A 23,509-nucleotide genomic window follows, 5' to 3' on the forward strand; every position below is an offset into this window, starting at 1 on the left:
CCATTGAAGTCAGGCAAATATTAAAAAGGCCTCTGTTTCTTTCATGTTTCAATCTAATTGGTTGCTATAGGTAACTGCACGACTATCCCTCTGCACAGGTTTGGATAAATCTTCCTCATAGTATGTGAGCCAACAGAAGCCTAAACCTATTTAGCATGGGTAGTCCTACACACGCATTTCGTATGTTGTGGTGTTGATCCCCAATTTTCAGCAAACTGTTAAGAATGTATTGACTCCACCACTAGAACAAGCAATGACTTTCTATGTTTTCCGTGTTGTGGCGCAGTGTTCTACCGGTTTAGATTCCAACATGGAGCCAGAAACGAACAGTAAGGACTCAACAAAAAACCAAATTGAAGATATTGCGAACCAAGCTGTTAATATTCTGTGGAATGTATGGTAAGTGGATCTATTCATCTAATTCTAATAAAATGGAGATCAGCAGCATCTTCCAGTGGTCTAATGACCCAGAAACTGTGCAAAGAGAAAGCACCACATCATTCCAATAGATCACAAGGCACAGCTTCCATGCATTGTATATATGGGATTTTCAGTTTCGCCAGCACATCAAAGGTTTATCTTCACTTGCAAACCAAAAGGGGGGGGGGGGGGGGAGTGATTTAAAACTTAACTTTTTAATTAATAATAATAGAAACCCTACAATAGTATGAGTGTCCTAAAATGTAGTCCAGGACAATGCACTACACCTACTGTTAAAAGTACAAGGGTACTTGTAAATCAAGGTCAAGGTAAAATAGGTATTGAGATACACTGAAGCAGTAGACAAAAAGAGAGAGCGCTGCTGATAGTCACAGCACCTCCAGTACAGGCAATAACCATACAGATCCACGTACAACGTTCACATATACACCATGCACCATTTAAAAAAAAAAAAATGGTATGCAGGGTGGGCACCATCCGGACCAATGCGTCCAGTCGTCTGACTACGATGTGCACCCGCAGTGGTGAAGATAAGCACCAATGTACCCAGTGGTCTCCAGACCCTGAGACTGTGCAGAGAGCTCCACATCATTCCAATGCATCATAAGTCACAACTTCTTTTCATTAGATATATGTGATTCTCAATGTTTCACCAGCACATCAAAGGCAGATTTTATCTTCTCTTGCATCTGCATGTCTAAAGGAAACGGACTGGTCCACACTCTTAGAGACATGGTTATGTGTGGAATTATCATAAAAGTAGTATCTTGCATCAGTATTGCCCAATTTCAACATACGAGTAACTACAGGTATGCAACGTTATAAAATGCTGGGCTGGGTTGCTGTATACTGGTAACATGAGTGATCCTAACATGAACATTGCATAAATATGTTTCCCGTGTATTCCAGCATCCCTCTCCCATCACATATCTAGGGCTGGGTGGTATACCGGTTCATACCAAATACCGAATTTTTTGGGCTGCACGATAGGAATTTTCCCCCATACCGCAATACCGGTTGGGCCCCTCCCACATCGGGGAACTAATCCTATGTGACCCGCCAGCGCTGTTCTGCTCCCCCCAATTAATGATCAGCCCAGCGGGGTACTACTCACATATGTCACCCGCAAGCACTGCCCACCTCCTCTTTGTTGGGGGCCACCGTGCGCTGGAACTCTATACTGTACGCCAGTGGTCTCCAACCTGCAGACCTACAGCATGCTGGGAGTTGTAGTTTTGCAACAGCTGGAGGTCCGCAGGTTGGAGACCACTGCTGTACGCTGTATCCCTATGCCCGGGCTGCAAAAGATAAAGAAAATAAACTTTAACTCGCCTACGTCGGCCTTACGCTGGGGACTAGAACGTCTGAGAGCCGTCAGCCTATCACCGGCCGGAGCGATGTCCCGCCCTGAACAGTGATAGGCTGAGCCCACTGTCATGTAAGAAGCTTTTGCCGGCTTCTTACATGACAGTGCGCTCAGCCTATCACTGTTCAGGGCGGGACATCGCTCCGGCCGGTGATAGGCTGACTGCTCTCAGACGTTCCAGTCCCCAGCGTAAGGCCGACGTAGGTAAGTTAAAGATTATTTTCTTTATCTTTTGCAGCCCGGGCATAGGGATACGGCGTACAGCAGTGGTCTCCAACCTGCGGACCTCCAGCTGTTGCAAAACTACAACTCCCAGCATGCCCGGACAGCCATTGGCTGTCCAGGCATGCTGGGAGTTGTAGTTTTGCAACAACTGGAGGTCTGTAGGTTGGAGACCACTGGCGTACAATGAGTTCCATCGCCGGCGGCCCCCAACAAAGAGGAGGAGGGCAGTGCTTCACATATGTGAGTAGTACCCCGCTGGGCTGATCATTAATTGGGGGGAGAAGAACAGTGCTGGCGGGTCACATGATTGGGGGGGGGAAAGCCGAAAACAGCGCGCGGGTCACATGATTGGGGCGGGGGGGGCAGAACAGCGCTGGTGGGTCACATGATTTGGGGGGGGGGGTGAAAATACCGTGGAACCGCCGTAAGGTAAAAAAATACCGTGATACACATATTTGGTCATACCGCCCAGCCCTACACATTCCCTGGTAGCCTTAGAAATCTTATCTTCTTAGAAGTCTCACATTTGCTTGTTAGTCCTTTATTGCTTTGATCATTTCATTTAAACAACAAAGAATATTACACAGGAGGTAAGTGCAAAACTAAAATCCATCAAGTTTTATCCTCCTATAACACACACCAGTTAAGAGAAACCTAATTTACTGTATATGTTGTGTACTGTATCAGTGTACGGTGTCTGAAGTGAGTGTTATTATTTCTCTTTGTAGTGAAAGCAACAGTAAGGCTTTGGCTATCTTTAACAAAGAAAACTGTGTGGAGATTGTTATCCATTGTTTAAGAAAGTTTCCAAGCAACTTGGAATTGGCAGTGTCTGCAGGTAGGTTTCCTCAGCTTTCTCCAGCATCATTGAAGATTTAAAGGGGTACTCAGCCCCTAAACATTTTACCCCCTATCCAAAGGATAAGGAATATGATGGATGATCGCAGGGGATCCGGCCACCGGATTTATTTTCTGAATGCCGTGGTCGGGGCTTCAGGCCGTGCTCCTTCCATTCATGTCTATGGGAGTGGCGTGATGAGCGACCACAGCTGTCACATCCCCTCCCATGGACATAAATGGAGGGGTGTGGTGTGACGTCACAACCACTGGCTCCCGAACCGGGCATTTTGAACTGGAGATATTGGGGGTCCCAGCGGCCAGACCCCACGATCAGACCTTTTATCCCCTTTGGATAGGAAAGAAGATGTCTAGAGGTGGAGTACCCCTTTAAGATACTTTTATCTGATTTTTCTCTTCCATTGATTTAATTTGTGTCTTTCTGAAAACTTCTATCCACAGCTTACTGTCTGCAGACGGTCACAGAAGACAATCCAGAACTTCTGGCCTTCTTTAATGCTTCTGCTCTGCAAACATTGGAAAATGTGCTGATGACTCCTGCAGCTACTATGGAGATGAGACTTTTGCAGACATTAGTTGCAGGTATATACAAAAAAATGGGTCTCGACACCCTCAGATTTCAGATTATGCAGATTATTCAAAAAATATGCAGAATATGCCATTGAAATTAATGGATATCAATATAATACATGGTCTGCTTTGCAGGTCTCCACTAATGGAGGGATCGCTAGCAGTCATTATGCTAATTGAGAAATTGGGACATTTAGCTAAATGTGAATTAAAGGGGAACTACGGGATTAAAAATGTTATCCCCTATCCTAAGGATAGGGGATAAGTTTCAGATCGTGGGGGGTCCAACCGCTGGGGCCCCCCACGATCTCCCGTACGGGGCCGCGGCTCTCTGCATAGAGAGCGCGTGTCGACCACCGCTCGAGGCGGCGGCTGACACGCGCCCTCCATTTACTGCTATGGGAGAGCCGAAGCGCTGCCTTTGGCAATTTCCGGCTCTCCGTTAGCAGTGTATGTAGGGGGCATGTCGGCCGCTGCTTTGTGCGGTGGTCAACACGCCCTCTCTAACCAGAGAGCCGGGGCCCTGCACAGGAGATCGCGGGGGGGGCACCAGCGGTCGGACCACCCGCGATCTGAAACTTATCCCCTATCCTTAGGATAGGGGGTACGTTTTTCAATCCCGTAGTTCTTCTTTAAGTAAACATATTTTAACATAGGAATACACTTACATATATGTAGTATTCACTGATAGTCTGCTGGTTTACTGGCAAACCCAATACACGGGGTTATATTGCGGGTGAACTAGATTAAAATAATATATCCGGATTAAAATGATGCACCCGGATCGGTGCCACTGTTCTGGAGATAAATGCTGTATTAGCCTCTGTTGCTAAATTGTAAATGGCCGGCTTTGCACAATATAGGTGGGAGCTGGAATACCCAGCATCCTTGCCTTCCTCCCCTCTGCTCCGATATGCTCATGAATATTCATGAGGTGGGCAATCACATGAAAGCAGAGGGGATGGAGGCAGGGATGCTGGGTATGCCGCATCCCGCCTTGCGAAGCTGAGAATTTACATATAAGCAGCTGAGGCTAATACAGAGCATATCTTTAGAACAACGGTACCAATCCGGGTGAGTGACGCATAATAATAATCCGGTTCACCCGCTCTATAACCCTGTGTACTGAGTATAGTGCCAGTAAAGCAGCTGATAGTTTATAAAATAATTAAAAACTCTTGTATTCACACTTATTGTAAGCAGCCGCTACCAGACTTTTTTTCTTTTTTACACACACAGTATTTCTTATTGAACATTTAGAAAGTCACTGATGGATTTATCAAAATCTGTGCAGTGGAAAAGTTCTCCAGTTGCCTATAGTTTATTAAAAAAAATTTCTTTAACCCCTTAAGGATAAAGCGTTTTTCTGTTTTTGCACTTTTTGGTTTTTTCCTCCTTACGTTTTAAAAATCCTGACCCTTTCAATTTTGTACCTAAAAATCCATCTCATGGCTTATTTTTTGCACCACCAATTCTACTTTGTAATGACATCAGTAATTTTACCCAAAAATCTACGGCGAAACGAAAAAAAAAATCATTGTGCAACAAAATTGAAGAAAAAACACCATTTTGTAAATTTTGGGGGATTCCGTTTCTACGCCATACATTTTTCGGTAAAAATGACACTCTATCTTTATTCTGTAGGTCCATACGATTAAAATGATACCTTAGTTGTATAGGTTTGATTTTGTCGTACTTTTGGAAAAAATCATAACTACATGCACGAAAATTGTCCTTTTCTGACCCCTATAACTTTTTTATTTTTCCACGTACGGGCTGTTATGAGGGCTAATTTTATGCGCCGTGATCTGAAGTTTTAATCGGCACCATTTTTGTTTTGATTGCTTTTAATTCCTTTTTTTTAATGGTATGAAAAGTGACCAAAAAATACGCTATTTTGGACTTTGGAACTTTTTTGCGCGTACGCCATTAACCGTGCGGTTTAATTTACGATATATTTTTATAGTTCTGACATTTCCGCACGTGGCGATACCATATATGTTTATTTTTATTATGTTTATATATCTTTATATGGAATTTGGCAAAAGGGGAGTGATTTAAACTTTTAATAAGGATTAAAATGTTAATGTGTGTGGTTTTAAAGGGGTACTCCGGTGCTTAAACATCTTATCCCCTATCCAAAGGATAGGGGATAAGATGCCTGATCGCGGGACCCCCGGGATCATGCACGCGGCACCCCGTTTGTAATCAGACCCGGAGCGTGTTTGCTCCGGGACTGATTATGGTCGACCGCAGGACCGGCGACGTGTGACGTCACGCCTCCGCCCCCTGTGACGTCACGCTCCGCCCCTCAATGCAAGCCTACGGGAGGGGGTGTGATAGCTGTTAAAGCACCGGAGTACCCCTTTAAACGTTTTTTTTTTTACACTTTTTATTATTTTTTTTACACTTTTATTCCCTTTAGGGGACTTTCAGGAGGAATCATTTGATTCCTCATACAGATTAATGGGGAAACCTATAATCCCATTGATCTGTGTGCTCTGCGCTCTATTGATAAAGCCTGGTCCTGCCAGGCTTTATCATTCTGAGCATCGGAGCTGGCACAGGAGGAGAGGTAAGCCCTCAGGCTACCTCAGCAGTGGATCCACCCCACTGGACCACCAGGGACGGGATACAGGCACCTTTAGACGCCACTGTCAACTTTGACAGCAGTGATCTAGAGGGTTAATAGCCGCATGTCGGCTATTAACGCCGGCCCCAGCTATAGGAATCAGCTGGGGGCCGGCTGGTATGACGCGTGCTCGAGTTGAGAGCCCGTGTCATATCCGGTTAACGGCCATTGGACGAGCATAGACGTCCATGGTAGTTATCGGGTTAAAAGCCACTGAAAAATAAATGACACAAATCTAAGTACTAGAGAGTGCGGGAAATATACAGTGTTTACAATTGCTACTCTTGGCAGAATTCATTCAAGGAACACAAAGGAGGTTGATTTCATAATTCAGTCGTAGGTCAGTATCCTGAATCACATATATAACAAATTACTTTAATTTTATAAATTACTGCATGCAGTCATCTGCAATATATAGAGCTTTTTCTGTCCCCAGGCTATAAAGTTACTTTAATAGCAATACTACAAAAGAATGAAAGTAACATCATAGACTGCGAGCAGAATTAAATGTACTGCAGATGATCACATGCAGTTATTTGTTCTAAATCGCACAGTGTGAATTAGGATACTGACTTACGACTGAATTTTGGAACTGACTTCCTTTTGTGTTCCCTGAATGAATTCTGCTAAATGTAGGAACTGTAAACCTTGTGTATGTGTATTATATATTGTATACACTGCTCAAAAAAATAAAGGGAACACTTAAACAACACAATGTAACTCCAAGTCAATCACACTTCTGTGAAATCACACTGTCCACTCAGGAAGCAACACTGATTGATAATCAATTTCACATGCTGTTGTGCAAATGGAACAGACAACAGGTGGAAATTATAGGCAATTAGCAAGACACCCCCAATAAAGGAGTGGTTCTGCAGGTGGTTACCACAGACTACTCCTCAGTTCCTATGCTTCCTGGCTGATGTTTTGGTCACTTTTGAATGCTGGCGGTGCTTTCACTCTAGTGGTAGCATGAGACTGAGTCTACAACCCACACAAGTGGCTCAGGTAGTGCAGCTCATCCAGGATGGCACATCAATACGAGCTGTGGCAAGAAGGTTTGCTGTGTCTGTCAGCGTAGTGTCCAGAGCATGGAGGCACTACCAGGAGATGTGAAGGAGGCCATAGGAGGGCAACAACCCAGCAGCAGGACCGCTACCTCCGTCTTTGTGCAAGGAGGGGCAGGAAGAGCACTGCCAGAGCCCTGCAAAATGACCTCCAACAGGCCACAAATGTGTATGTGTCCACTCAAATGGTCAGAAACAGACTCCATGAGGGCCCGACATACACAGGTGGGGTTTGTGCTTACAGCCCAACACCGTGCAGGATGTTTGGTATTTGCCAGAGAACACCAGAATTGGCAAATACGCCACTGGCACCCTGTGCTCTTCACAGATGAAAGCAGGTTCACACTGAGCACATGTGACAGAGTCTGGCGATGCAGTGTAGAACGTTCTGCTGCCTGTAATATCCTCCAGCATGACCAGTTTGACAGTGGGTCAGTAATGGTGTGGGGTGGCCGTACAGCCCTCCATGTGCTTGCCAGAACTGTCCTGACTGCCATTAGGTGCCGAGATGAGATCCTCAGACCCCTTGTGAGACCATATGCTGGTGCGGTTGGCCCTGGGTTCCTCCTAATGCAAGACAATGCTAGACCTCATGTGGCTGGAGTGTGTCAGCAGTTCCTGCAAGAGAAAGGCATTGATGCTATGGACTGGCCCGCCCGTTCCCCAAACCTGAATCCGATTGAGCACATCTGGGACATCATGTCTCGCTCCATCCACCAACGCCACGTTGAACCACAGACAAAAGCATTTATACTAAGTGTGTAGTAAAAGCAAAAGGTCTGGTGGTGGCTGTTTACAATATAAGTATATAACTTAAATTTTTTTTTTTTTTTTTTTTTTAAGGTTCCCTTAGACTATCAGTAAATACTAACTTTTTTTTTTTAGAAAGGAGCTCAAACCAAATACTTTTTGATAGGGATCGACCGATATCGTTTTTTTAGGGCCGATACCGATAATCGGTGGAGGTTAGGGCCGATAGCCGATAACTTATACCGATATTCCGGTATAAGTTATCAGCTATTTATCCCCGCTCGACACCGCTGCAGGTCATTGATTTAAAGCGGGCACTTTAAATCAATGCACTGCAGTGGCTTTTGTGGGGCAATAGGCCGCCGCCGCCACCAACCGGTTCTCTCCCCTACCTGTCAGGGTGGTCCGGGCCATCCATCCTTCCTTCCTGTAGTGTCTGGCGGCATTCCGGGTGGAGGGTGAACCGGTCCGGGCTGTCCTTCTTCTCCGGGGGTCATCTTCCCCACTCTGGGCAGGCTCCGGCCTAGTACACTGCATAGACGCTGCTGCGCAGTGACGCCCGTGCACAGCGACGCACCTGACGTCACGGCTTAGCGGCGTCTATGCAGCGTACTAGGCCGGAGCCTGCCCGGAGTGGAGAAGAGGACCCCCGGAGAAGGACAGCCTGGACCGGTTCACCCTCCACCCGGAATGGCGCCGGACACTACATGAAGGAAGGATGGATGGCCCGGACCACCCCCATTACGGGTAAGTTTATTTATTTTTTATTGACTCGGAGGGTGGGGGAGGGGCCTAACCGGTATAGCAGTATGGGCAAAAATCCATACCGGTATACCGCCCAGCACTACGGTGGGGGGTGCGACGCGGTGGGTCGGGGGGGGCCGTCGCGGTGCGGCAGGGGCGTTCGCGGTGCGGGGGCCGGGGCATTATCGGCAAGGTAATTGCCGATACCGATAATGCCCAAAATTGTGATTATCGGCCGATAATATCGGCCATACCGATAATCGGTCGATCCCTACATTTTGATATTCAGTGCTATATATTTTGTTTATATGTATGTTTTGTGTTGTTTTTTTGGATACTGCAGGTACTGTTTGGAACGTGAAAGAAAAGCTACCCCCTTTCAGCCAGGCTGACTCCATTAATGCCATTTTAAGGATACTATCTGAAGTGCTCTCTCAGGATGGGGGGCAGTTTATTATACAGATGAAAGAAACAGAAACTATGCGACTGAATACTGCTGCCACAGAGTCTGAAGCAGAAGAGGCTGCAGCTATTCTTGAAGACGCTTCTCTGACTGAAGATGATGGGATGGTGGACAGGGCTGTAAAACAGAAGAATCATGATAATTTCTCAGATTTAATCCCAGTAAGTCAAGTTAAATGTTCTTACATGCATGTTTGTGTGTCTATAATATATATTTACATTAGGCTTTGTTCATCACAGCACTAGGGAATTTTATTATGGGTTTTTTGTGTGTTTTTTATTTTTTTTTATTTTAATATTATTATTATTTTTTTCTTGCATGCAACGGTACCTCAATTCAATCAATCCTGGCTTCTGTTAATGGGTACCTGCATAGTTGAACTCGCGTTAGCATGGTGAGACGCAGGTCCTTGCAAGGAGCTGATTGTCTCCACACTGATCTGAAGATGGGTGGGCGTTCAGCTTTGCTGGTACCATTTAAAGTGGTGTGTCCCTACATATTCTTGCTCAGATTGGATGGGATCAGTGTATAGGGACACCCCAACTGGTAACACATTTTATGAAGAGTACAAGTATTCTTAAAACAGACATGCCAGGAGAGCTAACAGGTCTCCTTCAAAGACTACTTGTTTCTAAATTCTACCTTTTACACCTGTGCTGTAAAATTCTTGTACAAAAAATTGATTAAAAATGGATGATCCATTTGCCCAAACCTACTCTTACATATAACTGGTTGTGCTTTTTATTTAAGGTTTCACATGAGGAACTTAGACAAGCTTCTTTCTTACTGGTGGCCCAGAAGTCTGCTCTGGAGATGATCGTGAACATGTGCTGTAGTGACGGTTTGTATAGATTTTACTAGTATCCAGTATATTCTCTGGTTTTGTGTATAGAAAGGGCTGAATCTGCAAAAAAAAGATATGTTTGAAGTACGAAAGAAAGAAGTAAGAGAGACTGACTGTAGTAGCTACATCTGCATCTAGCTCCACTACTAAAGATTAAAGGGATATGCCAGGATATCTTTTCTTCAGCCTTTGAGCCCATGAGTCTAAGGTATATAGTGTGTATAATGTATGGGACACCTCTGTGCGCTCCTTTTTTCTTGTTTTCATACACTTGACCTATACCCAGAAGTGCTAAAGTGAAAGTCTTTTTATTTTACTGTTGTGTCTGAAGTTTCCCAGCATTCCATCTGGCCAAAGACAACCGGTCATAAGTCACCTGGTCTCCAAGGAAGCGTGGCTATGCTGCTGTGGTGGGATAGCATTACTTCAGTATTCCCTTCCAACCCTACTATCCACTAACTGCAGCATAGCCACGTTTCCCTGTTAAGCATGGGGGAAATTTATTATTGTCTTCTTTAGAAAGTACATTTTTAAAGTAATTTATTTTTGCTTTATTTATGCTTACGTGCAACATATTTATTATACTATCGCAGGGGGTTAATTTTGGCGCACGTAAGTAAAACAATAAATCCCTGTACAGCACCATTTTGTTTGATTCCTCCTCCTATCTGCAACTTTTTTTTTTACACATGGAGTCGCAGTTGCGCAAAAAGTGCTCTCTAAAAGCAGTTTTGTAAGCCCGGTCTGGGCTGGTGTAGTTTTGACAGGTTTGTGACTTTTTGTGCAACATTCGCACTTGATAAATCCATTACCACTGCAAAGTGAAAACTGAAATGGACTATTATAAGATCATTTTGTCACTTTTTGCTTACTGTGTAAAGTCGCAAAAAATTAAGCTTTGGCACACATGCAACATTTCATGCTCCAATTAAAAGCGAAAAAAGCTCTAAAGACCATGACAAATGTACCCCTATGTGATTTATGACATTGTCTCTGGCCGCAGGGAATGTTGGGAAAGGTAAGAGACAACTGTAAAACAAAGAGATTTGCACTGCAGCACTTCAGAGTGTGGGTCCCGTGTATAAAAACAGGACAAAGCGGCGCATGGAGGTAATAGAAACTATACACCATATTAAAACTTTCCATCATGGGCTCAAATGAAAAAAAAAAATGGAGTCGCCCTTTAACATAAAGAGGGACCTATAGCCTGCTGATGAGCTGTGATGGCAATGGTGGCCAATCTGAATTAGTACAGCTACTAAATGTTCACTTTTATTTTTAGGGTGTGATAACTACGCTCTTTCTTTATAGAGCCCTCTGATGATGAATGGGATGAATTTTCTAGCAGCGATGAAAGTGAAACATGCCTAGAAAAATCAGTAGCTGACGGAGGCCAACTTATGTCACCACTGTGCCTGTCATCTGAAGTCCACTCAGCTCTCCTGAACCACTTCATCCCCAAAAAGGTGCTGTCCAAACTAGTGCACACTCTATCCTCCTTAGTGGTGTAATCTGCCATAAAGGGGCCAGTCCCACCAGCCAGTTGTATCATCCTATATCATTCTATGGCTATGAACAAGCAAATTCATATATGATGCATCAATTCTGTATAGCAGTGTTTCCCAACCAGGGTGCCTTCAGCTGTTGCAAAACTACAACTCCCAGCATGCCCGGACAGCCAAAGGCTGTCCGGACATGCTGCGAGTTGTAGTTTTGCAACAGCTGGAGGCACCCTGGTTAGGGAACACTGCTGTTTAGCATAATAGATCAAATGACACACCCTGCGTAGCAGCTGTAGTCACAAATGGACATAGCTGACATAGTGCTCATGTAATAAAAACTACTAATATTGCAATATGCCCAATAAATAACATGTGTGTGTGTGTGTATATGTATATGATATATATATATATCTATCTATCTCCAACAAGAGACGCAGCACTCCAAGCTTGTTGGACTTGATATGATGGAGTAAATACACATTTGCTGATTCTGGAGTGCTGCGTCTCTTGTTGGAACCTGATCTGATCAGGTTTTTTGGGACGCTGGCATGCACTACATTCAAATTTTTCATTATATATATATTATATTATATTATATTATATTAATACACAGGCAGTAATAAGTATACTCAAGCACCAGAAGGAAGTGCAGGAAACAAACTTGAACAAAGTGTCTCATTCCAAGTGCATTATATCTGCTTGTGGCTATAGAGGTGTTAGCTGCTATACAGGGCAATGTGCAATATTGTGTTAATTGGTCCTTTATGCTATACAAAAATTGATGTAGCCTATATTAACTATTTATGGATGTACATGTACTATATTGACATTAATCTTTTGTGTTCCCCCACTATTTGTTCTTAACAGATCTTATGTGTATATGTTTTAGGTGTACTCTAACAAGTTTTTGTGTTTATTAATAATACTCTATTTCTCGTTCGGCTCCATTGGGGGACACAGACCGTGGGGTATATGCTGCTGACACTAGTATTTTTTACTTTAGGGATGTGTAATTTAGATGTATTTTTTTTTCTCTCTTTTATTTCTCTCTCATTTTTTGGTGGGGGCTCAGGAGTATAGCGCTCACTGTTCCCCCATTTGCGAAGAAGGGGCACAGGCATCGAGTTATGCACTGTCAACCCCTTCTTGCCACCTGTCAGCTCCCGGGGTTGCACCTTTGGGTTCAAGTCCCCCTACCTACCCTGCTTGTCTCACTGTCTCAGCCCGGCATGATGCAGGCATATAATAGTTGGCCGAAGACTTCAGTAGGTAAGTTTCCCGGGACAAGGTGAGTATTTCCTTATCTTTTCCTTCACCTTAACCCCCCCCCCCCCCTATTTTTCCTAGGAATCTATCTTTTTATTCAGGATTCTCAACCTCTGTAGCCCCCGCTGTTTTAGGCCCACTCCTTTTTATTCTTTTTAGGGGCAGTTCCTGCTCGGCCATTCTGAAAACGGGACAGAAGCAGTGGTGCTTAGGACAGTGGTTAATGTTGTTTTCACTGGGGCGTTTTTACAGCCCTACTTTGCCGGCGGCTGCGCTGCACGCGCATGGCCCGCATTTACTTTTGCTTTGGCCGCCTCCACATGTGAGGCGACCGAAGCCCGGGGGTTTATCTTTTCTGTCGGCCGCATTGCATGCGCACGGTCGGCAGTTTTTTTTTTTTTTTAATATATTTTATTCCAAAAGTATGCAATATACAATATACAGATCTGGATGACCGGATCCAACATCAAGCAAAATTAGCTGACATGGTAATCTATAGTTGTTACAAAAACCTCTGACATAGGATATAGGCATGCATATCTTCTGGTATTTTACATACATTATAGAGGTTGGCAGTTTTTTCTCTTCTCTGGACACACTCCATGTAAAGCGTCCAGAGTGCAGGTGTGTATTAATTGAGGCTGCGGCTGAGGCCTTATCGCGGCAATTAGCTCCGCCCACTCCTGGGCGGTATTTCGGCGGGGATCTGGCCCCTCTCTCCTGTCCTATGGGTTTTTAGCGTGAACACTGGGGCGGGGAGTCACTATCTTCCAATCGGTGCAGTGCGCGTGCTGCAGGGGTAATTTCTGTCCAATGAGGGCCAGGCTAATGCTCTGGCCCTGCTCTTTAGGCCCTGCTCCTGTGTGTGTGTGTGTGTGTCTGTGTGTCTGTGTGTGTGTCTCTGTCTCTCCGAGGGTCTGCTCTTCACACACAGCCTGCTTCTTATCTCCAACTGAGGGATACAGACACTGGGTGAGACTGCTTCATTTTGTTTTTGCTGTCTTCCTTTTTGTTACACCTATGTCCGAACCCCACGCCAGACGGGTCACTGCAGCCCTGGTCACTTACTACGCTTGTGTGGGTTGCAAAACTAAAATGCCTTGTGGTTCTGCTGAACCCACCTGTCCGTCCTGCACCACTGCGCGCCCCGGTCCTCCTGGTCCTTCATCACAGGACGTTCTGCCGGAACATGCGGGCTCTGCCTTCCTCACTGCAGTTACTTACATTAAGAGAGTTTCTTTGCTCCCCCCACCTGGTTTTACACCAGGACAAAGTTGTTTTCCATCCGGTCCCGTCCTTTTTGCCTAAAGTGGTCTCCGCCATTCAACTAAATGAGGATATTGTCCTTCAGTCCTTTTTGTCCAGCTCCGTCCCATCCAAGGGAACGTTTGCTTCATGGTCTTGATGTGGTACAGGCCATTCGGATTTAACTTTCGGTTACTTCTTCCTTTCGCCAGTGGGACTTTCTTTGTGCTTACGGAGGGTCGTCGTAAGGGACTTCCTGCTTCGAAGACACCAAATGGGTGGCTGCTGTGTCCCCCAATGGATCCTCCGAGAAAGATTTTACGGTAAGCATAAAAATCTACTTTTCTTGTTTGGCTCTATTGGGGGGACACAGAGACCGTGGGACGTACCAAAGCAGTCCCCGGGGTGGGAAAAAAAAATCAAGAAGACTCCTCCTCCTTTCCGGGTCTCTTTCAGGGCCTCCTGGGCTCTCTGCAACAAGGCTTCGGCCTTACAAATCTGTAAGGCGGCCACCTGGGCGTCCTTGCACACGTTTACAAAGTTTTACCAGGTGTCAAGGTGTTGCAGGCGGCTGTGGCCCTGCCTTCCACCTGAGTTACTTGAGTTTTTTTTCCCACCCCGGGGGCTGCTTTGGATGTCCCACGGTCTCGGTGTCCCCCAATGGAGCCAAACAAGAAAAGTTGATTTTTATGCTTACTGTAAAATCTCTTTCTCGGAGGATCCATTGGGGAACACAGCATCCACTCATTTGTTCTGGTGTCCTTGGTTCAGTTGCCTGTCCGAGGGTTGGTTCGGTTCATTTTTGTCTGTTTCCTTGGACAGTTAATGTTTTTTTCTTTCCCTGTCAGTTCTCTCCTACTGCTTTGGGACTAAACTGTTAGCTCAGAGCCAGTAGGCGGGGTATATCCTGCTAGGAAGGGCCTTCTTTTTTTTTTTTGTTGCCTAGTTTCAGCCTCCTAGTGGCAGCAGCATATACCACAGTCTCTGTGTCCCTCAATGGATCCTCCGAGAAAGAGATTTTACGGTAAGCATAAAAATCTACTAAAATGTCACATTTATAGTGACTGTTTCTAAATGTCCTGGTTGTCAGTACCCAGCATGCCATTTCTCCTATGTGGTCTCTATGTTCTTAGGTCACATCCAAGCATCCCAGGCTGTTCACTACATTGTCTCTCTTCCTTGGCCCATAGACACAAAGGGATTTTAGCTCATTTAGGCTATGTTCACATGGCATAATTTCCGCTGAATAATTCCGCCAGAAATGTTGCGGAAATGTAATGCTGATTATGTTCAATGGGACTCTGCTGTCCCATTCACACAAGGGAAATTCTGTATTCTGCATAATTTAAAGACCTGTCTTTTATATTTAGCAGAATTGCGGGCAGAATCCCATTGAACTCAATGGGGCTTTGAATTTCTGCAGAATTCTGTGTTTTAAGCACACAGAAATTCTGCCGCATTTCTGCTTAAATTGCGCAAAAACTGCCATCACTACCTCGCTGCATTTTGGCTATTAACGCCGTCCCCCAGCTACAAGAATCAGCTGAGGGCATGCCGGTATGGCGTGGGCTCGAGTCGTTAACCAGTTAAAGTTCTCTTGAGGAAGTCATTATTGTCCCTATTATTGGCTAAAGCTAAGTAATTTTAATGTGCACATATGGCCTAATTTGTTCTTTTTGTTTTACTTTTACTCCATTAGGTGTTTGAAAAAACTCGATTTCCAGATGATGCTGCTTTACAAATATGTAGACACAATTCTGCGTGGAAGTCATTGATTACAAAGTAATTTCCTGGGGTTTGGATGGGCTGGAAAAGTTGTGGCCGTTTATAAAGTAGTCTGTCTGTATTATAATAGAATCATTCATCTCAATATGTTATAAATTGTATCTATAAAGTTTTAAGAAAAATAGTGCTGCACTGTGCACTATTGTCATTCTTTTAAGTTACGTTCATTTTGAATTTGGCCCCTAAATTCCTTAACAGAAGCGCCGTTTTCCCCACTGCTCTCACTTAAATGGGCACTCTCATTAAAACAAATGTTGCTACTCCACTCCTTATGGTAAATAAAAAAAAATATTTCTAATATACTTAAAAAAAAAAAGAAGTTTTATTTGTGCTTATAAAAGCACAAATAAAACCGACTTTGGACCGAAGCCCAAACACAGGAAGTGCAGCCTGAAGAGCTTGGGCAACCAACAGCATATGGCAGTTATGTGTGAGAGGAGCTGTGATTGGATGAGGCTAGACATCCCCCCCCCCCTCAGCACTCCAGGCTGCACTTTCTGTGTTTGGACTTTGGTCCAAAGTCTGTGTATAAGACGGGGGGGGGGGGGGGGGGAGAGAATGTGCTCTTGAGCTTTTTTTAAGCACAAATAAAACAGAAAACTTCATTTTTTTTAAACAAAGTATAAGAGAAAGAAATATTTTTTATTTACCATAAGGAGTGCAATAGCAAATATTTGTTTTAATGAGAGTGACCCTTTAAGGTATTTGGGTACTAAATGAAAATGAGCACAGTGCTTGCTATATAGTCATTTTTTTATAAAATGATATAGGTATACTTTAAATGCATAGTAACTTTTTAGCAAACTACATATTTCAACAGTACCAGTGAATATAAGAAACATTAGTTTATAAAGAAAAAAATGCCTCAATTTATGAGGCTACTTTTTTCCTTTTCCCCTCTTATACTACACATTTGCTCTGCAAAAACAACTCAAATCTGTCTGAAGATTTAAAGGGCTTATCCAAGAATAGAAAAAACAGAGATAACTTCTTCCGAAAACAGCACCACACCTTTCCTTAGTTTGTGTGTGGTACTTCAACTTGACTCCATTCACTTCAATGTAACTAAGCTGCAATACTACACAGAACGTGAGGACAGGAGTGATGCTGGTTTTTATTTTTTATTTTTATTTTTAAAATAAATTAGCACTATTTTTCTCATCCCGGATATGACCTTTAAGCATCAGGTTATAGATAGACAGAAGCAGAAAGAGACACAGATTCAATCTAGAAGGTTTTATATCTGACCCCCCCCCAATGCTTAATTCACATCCTACGCTGTTCAGTGCTGCTCTATAATGGCCTCTTGCTGCTGCTCCTTAGGGTGTGCTATAGAAAGAAAAAAAAAAGACTCCCTTATCTGTAAACATAGATAATTTATATCCATACGATGCATTCCAAAAGTCTTCAGACCCTTTTACTTTTTTACATTTTATGTTGAAGCCCTGTGCTAAAATAAATAAAAATCACAATCAATTTGTACTCTTTACCACATAATGAGAATGTTAGAACAGAATTTCAGAAGTTTTTGCAAATTTATTAAAAATAAAAACTTTAAATTTGACTTATACGTAGGTATGCACACTTTAGTTTTGGGGGATCTCCCATTTCTCTCGATCATCTCTGAGATGTTTCTACACCTTGTTTGGAGTCGCCTGTGGTGAATTCAATTCATTGGACATAATATGAATAGATACATTCCTGTCTAAGGCACTTCAACTACGTATTGAGTATAAGGTCTGAATATTGTCTAAAAACATTGGGGTTTTTTTCTTACGTTTTATGTGTGTCACAGTTACGAACTGGCAGTTAGTTCCAGAAACACAGCTTTTGTGCTTTTTATTAGCTAAAATAATAAATAGTACTGCTCATTCAAGCTCTTATAAAACATAGTTTTTCTCTGTGTAGGGGTGCCATAGGCTTAATTTACAGGGTCCGTTCGGCTCTTCTTTTCTTGTGCAGAATAGACTATAAAACGTGTCAGAGCGCATAGAGCTCTGCTGGGTCTCAGTGGACCCCTTTCACTTGAATGGTGTCTGTCGGGGATCCAGCAGTTTACCGGAGAAAAAAAATTGTGCATGCACAAACTCCTGTTGCCAGAATTGAAAATATATTTCCATATAGTGGAGCTTGTCCGCAATATGAAAGAGCCCTTATAAATCACTCATCATAACAACAACCGCATGGGTGGTGGTAAATATTTTTTGTCCCTTCTCCAGAGTTTTATTTTTAAAAGGTCAATACCCAATACTAATACCTGACCTCTGAGCACTACAAATCAGATGGCCAAGGCCAGCACAGTCTGAATGTGGCTTAAACATCAGCAATCAGGACCTATTCCCCACCTTAGGATATGTTGAAATGTGGGGTATACACTAAAGAATTTATACTGTGTACAATAAAGGTGCAAAATGAATTGGATAATATAAAGAACAGATGCTACTTCTACCTTGTTTTTCTTCAGAAAGAGTAGAAGTAGCATCTGTTCATTTTATCTTAATTCATTATGATCCATACCTGGTTTGTCTTTACAACTGAAATGTGTAAGAGTACCCTTATACTAGAATAACCCAACATAAATAAATTGAACACAGCATAAAATCTACAGCGTACACATGACTTGTAAACATACCCTGTAAGAAAACCTACTGCAGACACAAAATAAAACTGTGTGTAATCAGACTATTGTTATACAGTGACGCTTTGGTTGCATGTGTATTGGGAGGCATATATTTACTATATTTGGTGTATTTTATATCCTTGTGCTGCCCGTATCTTAAGTGTAACTGAGATGACAGGGCTCCTCCACACTACCAAGAGAAAATTCCAAGCAGATTCCTCTTGCCGCAGCCCCCCATTAATCTCAGTTGGTGGCTGCCGCTAAGATCACACATCGGAAGTCCTGTAGCGGAACTTCCAATAACGAATTTGATTGTGCCAAAAAAAAAAAAATTAACATGTTCATTCTTTCAGCGGAATGTACTCAAAACAGCCCATTTGTCAATGGGACTTTATTTCAGGGGATAATTTTTGCTGCAAATTCTGCACGACATTAGTATCAATTCTGGGTGGCATAGATCCTCTCTCAAATTTCCTTTAATACTATTTTTCTTGGCATATTTCATAAAAGTAACTTGAAATTGCCACTGTGGTAGTGTGATGTGTATTTTCATTTTTGCGTAGTCCAGATTTGGATCAGTGTCTTTCTATTGTTTTAGTGAAATGTGTTTTATAGCATAATCGACAATTAGCTAGAAAACCTAATCTTAATAGTGAGAATATTGCTGTGGATGTTATAGTGCTAACATAACCGGAGTAGTAAATGTTCCTTTGTGTGTTTTTTTTAGGATTTTTACTGTGCAGCATAGAGCACTGACCTGCCTTCACAACATCTTGTCTATGCTGGACATTGAGAGTTTAGGAGGAGTATCTGCACTACAGGAACTTGCTCAGCATCTTTCAGAATTAGTATTTACTCAGAAAGGTAAGATATGATGGAATAGTATCTTTTCAAGGGGGAATTCCTATTTTGGACATTTATGGCATATCCACAGGATATGAAGGACCCTAAAAAGGCTCTGCCTCTGATAAGACAGGAGATGGATTTCAGACTGCTCCGGACATAACTAAATTCAGCATAGCTACATTGTCTACTGATCATATCTCTACCACTATAAGAACACTGTTAGCAACTGTTTTGGTGACTGGCATATAATCCTAAAGATAATACACTGTTCAAAAAATAAAGGGAACACTAAAAGAACACATCCTAGATCTGAATGAATGAACTAATCATATGATATACTTTCGTCTTTACATAGTTGAATGTGCTGACAACAAAATGACACAAAAATTATCAATGGAAATCAAATATATCAACTGGAGTCCCACTCAAAATCAAAGTGGAAAACCACACTACAGGCTGATCCAACTTTGTAATGTCCTTAAACCATGTAAAAAAAAGAGGCTCAGTAGTGTGTGTGGCCTCCACATGCCCGTATGACCTCCCTACAACGCCTGGGCACGCTTCTGATGAGGTGGCGGATGTTCTCCCAGACCTGGACTAAAGCATCCGCCAACTCCTGGACAGTCTTTGGTGCAACTTGGTGTTAGTGGATGGAGAGAGACATGATGTCCCAGATGTGCTCAATCGGATTCAGGTCTGGGGAACGGACTGGCCAGTCCATAGCATCAATGCCTTCCTCTTGCAGGAACTGCTGACACACTCCAGCCACATGAGGTCTAGCATTGTTTTGCATTTGGAGGAACCCAGGGCAAACCGCACCAGCATATGATCTCACAAGGGGTTTGAGGATCTCATCTCTGTACCTAATGGCAGTCAGGCTACATCTGGCATGCACATGTAAGGCTGTGCGGTCCCCAAAGAAATGCCACCCCAGACCATTACTGACCCACCGCCAAACCAGTCATGCTGGAGGATGTTGCAGGCAGCAGAACGTTCTCCACAGCGTCTCCAGACCCTGTCATGTCTGTCACATGTGCTCAGTGTGAACCTGCTTTCATCTGTAAAGAGCACAGAGCACCAGTGGCAAATTTGCCAATCTTGGTGTTCTCTGGCAAATGCCAAATGTCCTGCAGGGTGTTGGACTGTAAGCACAACCCCCACCTGTGGACGTTGGGCCCTCATGGAGTCTGTTTCTGACCGTTTGTGTGGACACATGCACATTTGTGGCCTGCTGGAGGTTATTTTGCAGGGCTCTGGCATTGCTTCTCCTGCTCCTCCTTGCACAAAGGTGTAGGTAGTGCTGTTGCTGTTGGGTTGTTGCCCTCCTACGGGCTCCTCCCAGTCTCCTGATGTATTGGCCTGTCACCTGGTAGTGCCTCTATGCTCTGGACACTACTTTGAAAGACACAGCAAACCTTCTTGCCACAGCTCACATTGATGTGCCATCCTGGATGAGCTGCACTACCTGAACCACTTGTGTGGGTTGTAGACTCCGTCTCATGCTACCACTAGAGTGAAAGCACCGCCAGCATTCAAAAGTGAACAAAACATCAGGCAGTAAGCATAGGAACTGAGAAGTGTTCTGTGGTCACCTGCAGAACCACTCCTTTATTGGGGGTGTCTTTCTAATTGCCTATTTCCACCCGTTGTCTGTTCCATTTGCACAGCAGCATGTGAAATTGATTGTCAATCAGTGTTGCTTCCTGAGTGGACAGTGTGATTTCACAGAAGTGTCATTGACTTGGAGTTACATTGTGTTGTTTAAGTGTTCCTTTCATTTTTTGGGGCAGTGTACTTCACACCCATAGTATAACCTACTTTTTTCATTAACCCCTTAAGGACCGGGGGTTTTTCCGTTTTTGCATTTTCGTTTTTTGCTCCTTGCCTTTAAAAAATCATAACTCTTTCAATTTTGCACCTAAAAATCCATATTATGGCTTATTTTTTGCGCCATCAATTCTACTTTGTAATGACGTCAGTCATTGTGCCCAAAAATCTACGGTGAAACAGAAAAAAAATTCATTGTGCGACAAAATTGAAAAAAAACCCGCTGTTTTGTAACTTTTGGGGGCTTCCGTTTCTACGTAGTACATTTTTCGGTAAAAATGACACCTGCTATTTATTCTGTAGGTACATACGGTTAAAATGATACCCTACTTATATAGGTTTGATTTTGTCGTACTTCTGGAAAAAAATCTTAATTTCATGCAGGAAAATTAATACGTTTAAAATTGTCATTTCTGAGCCCTATAACTTTTTTATTTTTCCGTGTATGGGGCGGATTTTTTGCGCCGTGATCTGAAGTTTTTAACGGTACGATTTTTGCATTGATAGGACTTATTGATCGCTTTTTATTCATTTTTTCATTATATAAAAAGTGACCAAAAATGCACTATTTAAACCGTGCGGTTTAATTAACGATATATTTTTATAATTCGGACATTTCTGCACGCGGCGTTACCATATATGTTTATTTTTATTTACACTGTTTTTTTTCTTTATGGGAAAAGGGGGGTGATTCAAACTTTTAATAGGGGAGGAGTTAAATGATCTTTATTCACTTTTGTTTTTGCAGTGTTATAGCTCCCATAGGGACCTATAACACTGCACACACTGATCTTTATCATTGATCACTGGTTTCTCATAAGAAACCAGTGATCGATGATTCTGCCACATGACTGCTCATGCCTGGATCTCAGGCACTGAGCAGTCATTCGGCAATCGGACAGCGAGGAGGCAGGTAGGGGCCCTCCCGCTGTCCTGTAAGCTGTTCGGGATGCCGCGATTTCGCCGCGGCTATCCCGAACAGCCCACTGAGCTAACCGGCATGCTTTCGGTTTCACTTTAGACGCGGCATTCAACTTTGAACGCCGCGTCTAAAGGGTTAATAGCGCGCGGCACAGCGATCAGTGCCGCGCGCTATTAGCCACGGGTCCCGCCGTGGCCCCGCGTTATAGATCGGGAGTGGACACATGACGTTCCAGTAAGTCATGTGTCCTTAAGGGGTTAAAGGGGATATCTATGACCAGTAAAGCAAAAAGTCTTTGTTTTTTGTCACCCAATCAGATCTTCTACCTTTTAGGTTGTCTTTTATTGCAATTGCTTTATATTTTTTACAGGTGTACTACAGAGGAGAAAAGTTTTCAAATCAACTGGTACCGGAAAGTTACACAGATTTGTAAATTACTTCTATTTAAAAATCTAAAGCGTTCCAGTACTTATCAGCTGCTGTATGGTCCACAGGAGGTTGTGTAGTTCTTTCCAGTCTGACCAAAGTGCTCATTGCTGACACCTCTGTCCGTATCAGAATCTGAATTCTTCAAAAATTGATATATACACAGTCTACTGACAATCAGCCTGGCTATCTCTCGCCCTATCCCTGTGACACGGGGTGGGACAACAGGTGGGGATTGGTCCAGAGCCCATTTACTCCCTACAATATCCCTTATTAGGCCTACTTCTAGGCATAGTTGGCTTCCTGATAAGGACGGCCCCGCACCGGAACCTCCCCTATTATACTGCTAATGCCCAGCAATAAACTACCTCTCTTACTAAGAAATAAGGCTGTCTCTCTGGCCGGGCCAATACCCTCACACTTGTCTTATTCTACACACAGATAATAAAAGTGCATTTAGAGATGGGTATTAGAGACAACTACTACAGAGAGGTTATATCAGGTTTATAATGGGGCACACACACGAGTACTGGAAGCACTGTACTGGTAGTTATACAGACTTTCCCATGGATGATAAGTAACCAAGCCCATACTAACTTAAATACAAAGATGAATGTATTGCACATGGACTCGTATAGCCAGCATATATGCCATCATTCTAGATAGCGTGTTATCATACAGACTACTGGCTAAGTCACCAGAAAACAAGAACACAATTATAGGCAATGATATGGTACCTATAGAGTCCGTACCCTTGTAATATCTCTGTATAACTAATTACAGTTACCACCAGAGTTAATGAGATGCCACAAATGGCTGATAGTTATGTTTTCTGATGGTGTCATACTCGCAATCTTGACGCGTTTCCTGTACCCTCATCGTCAGGAGATAGATAAGGTATGCGGTAGCGAGCGCGCCATCCCGGATCTTGTGCTATGACCGATACACAGGAACTCCTCAGCGGCTATTAATGACGGCGTGTGACCTCATTTTATGCCGTCTGACACGCACACGCCGCCCACTTGCACTCTGCTGTGGAATGCACCCCTTCTCAAAGGAGCTGCCCATCACCGGATGTGACGTAGCGCAGTTTAGAGTACTGCCCTCAAT

At 43.4% G+C, this 23,509-nt stretch overlaps 1 protein-coding gene across 2 annotated transcripts in view; it reads left to right on the forward strand.

The window, feature by feature from the left end:
• Positions 1–23,509, forward strand: part of HEATR3 (HEAT repeat containing 3) — a 45,691-nt gene that overhangs the window by 5,545 nt on the left and 16,637 nt on the right. For both annotated transcript variants that reach the window (XM_056526341.1, XM_056526342.1), the window contains exons 4-11: positions 287–399; positions 2,761–2,870; positions 3,332–3,472; positions 8,997–9,277; positions 9,867–9,957; positions 11,272–11,426; positions 15,673–15,755; positions 19,106–19,242. In XM_056526341.1, coding sequence (XP_056382316.1) covers positions 287–399; positions 2,761–2,870; positions 3,332–3,472; positions 8,997–9,277; positions 9,867–9,957; positions 11,272–11,426; positions 15,673–15,755; positions 19,106–19,242 — 1,111 coding nt within the window. The remainder of the gene's footprint in view (positions 1–286; positions 400–2,760; positions 2,871–3,331; positions 3,473–8,996; positions 9,278–9,866; positions 9,958–11,271; positions 11,427–15,672; positions 15,756–19,105; positions 19,243–23,509) is intronic.

The sequence above is a fragment of the Hyla sarda genome, chromosome 6 (genome assembly GCF_029499605.1).
Source record: "Hyla sarda isolate aHylSar1 chromosome 6, aHylSar1.hap1, whole genome shotgun sequence".
NCBI classification, from domain to species: Eukaryota; Metazoa; Chordata; class Amphibia; order Anura; family Hylidae; genus Hyla; species Hyla sarda.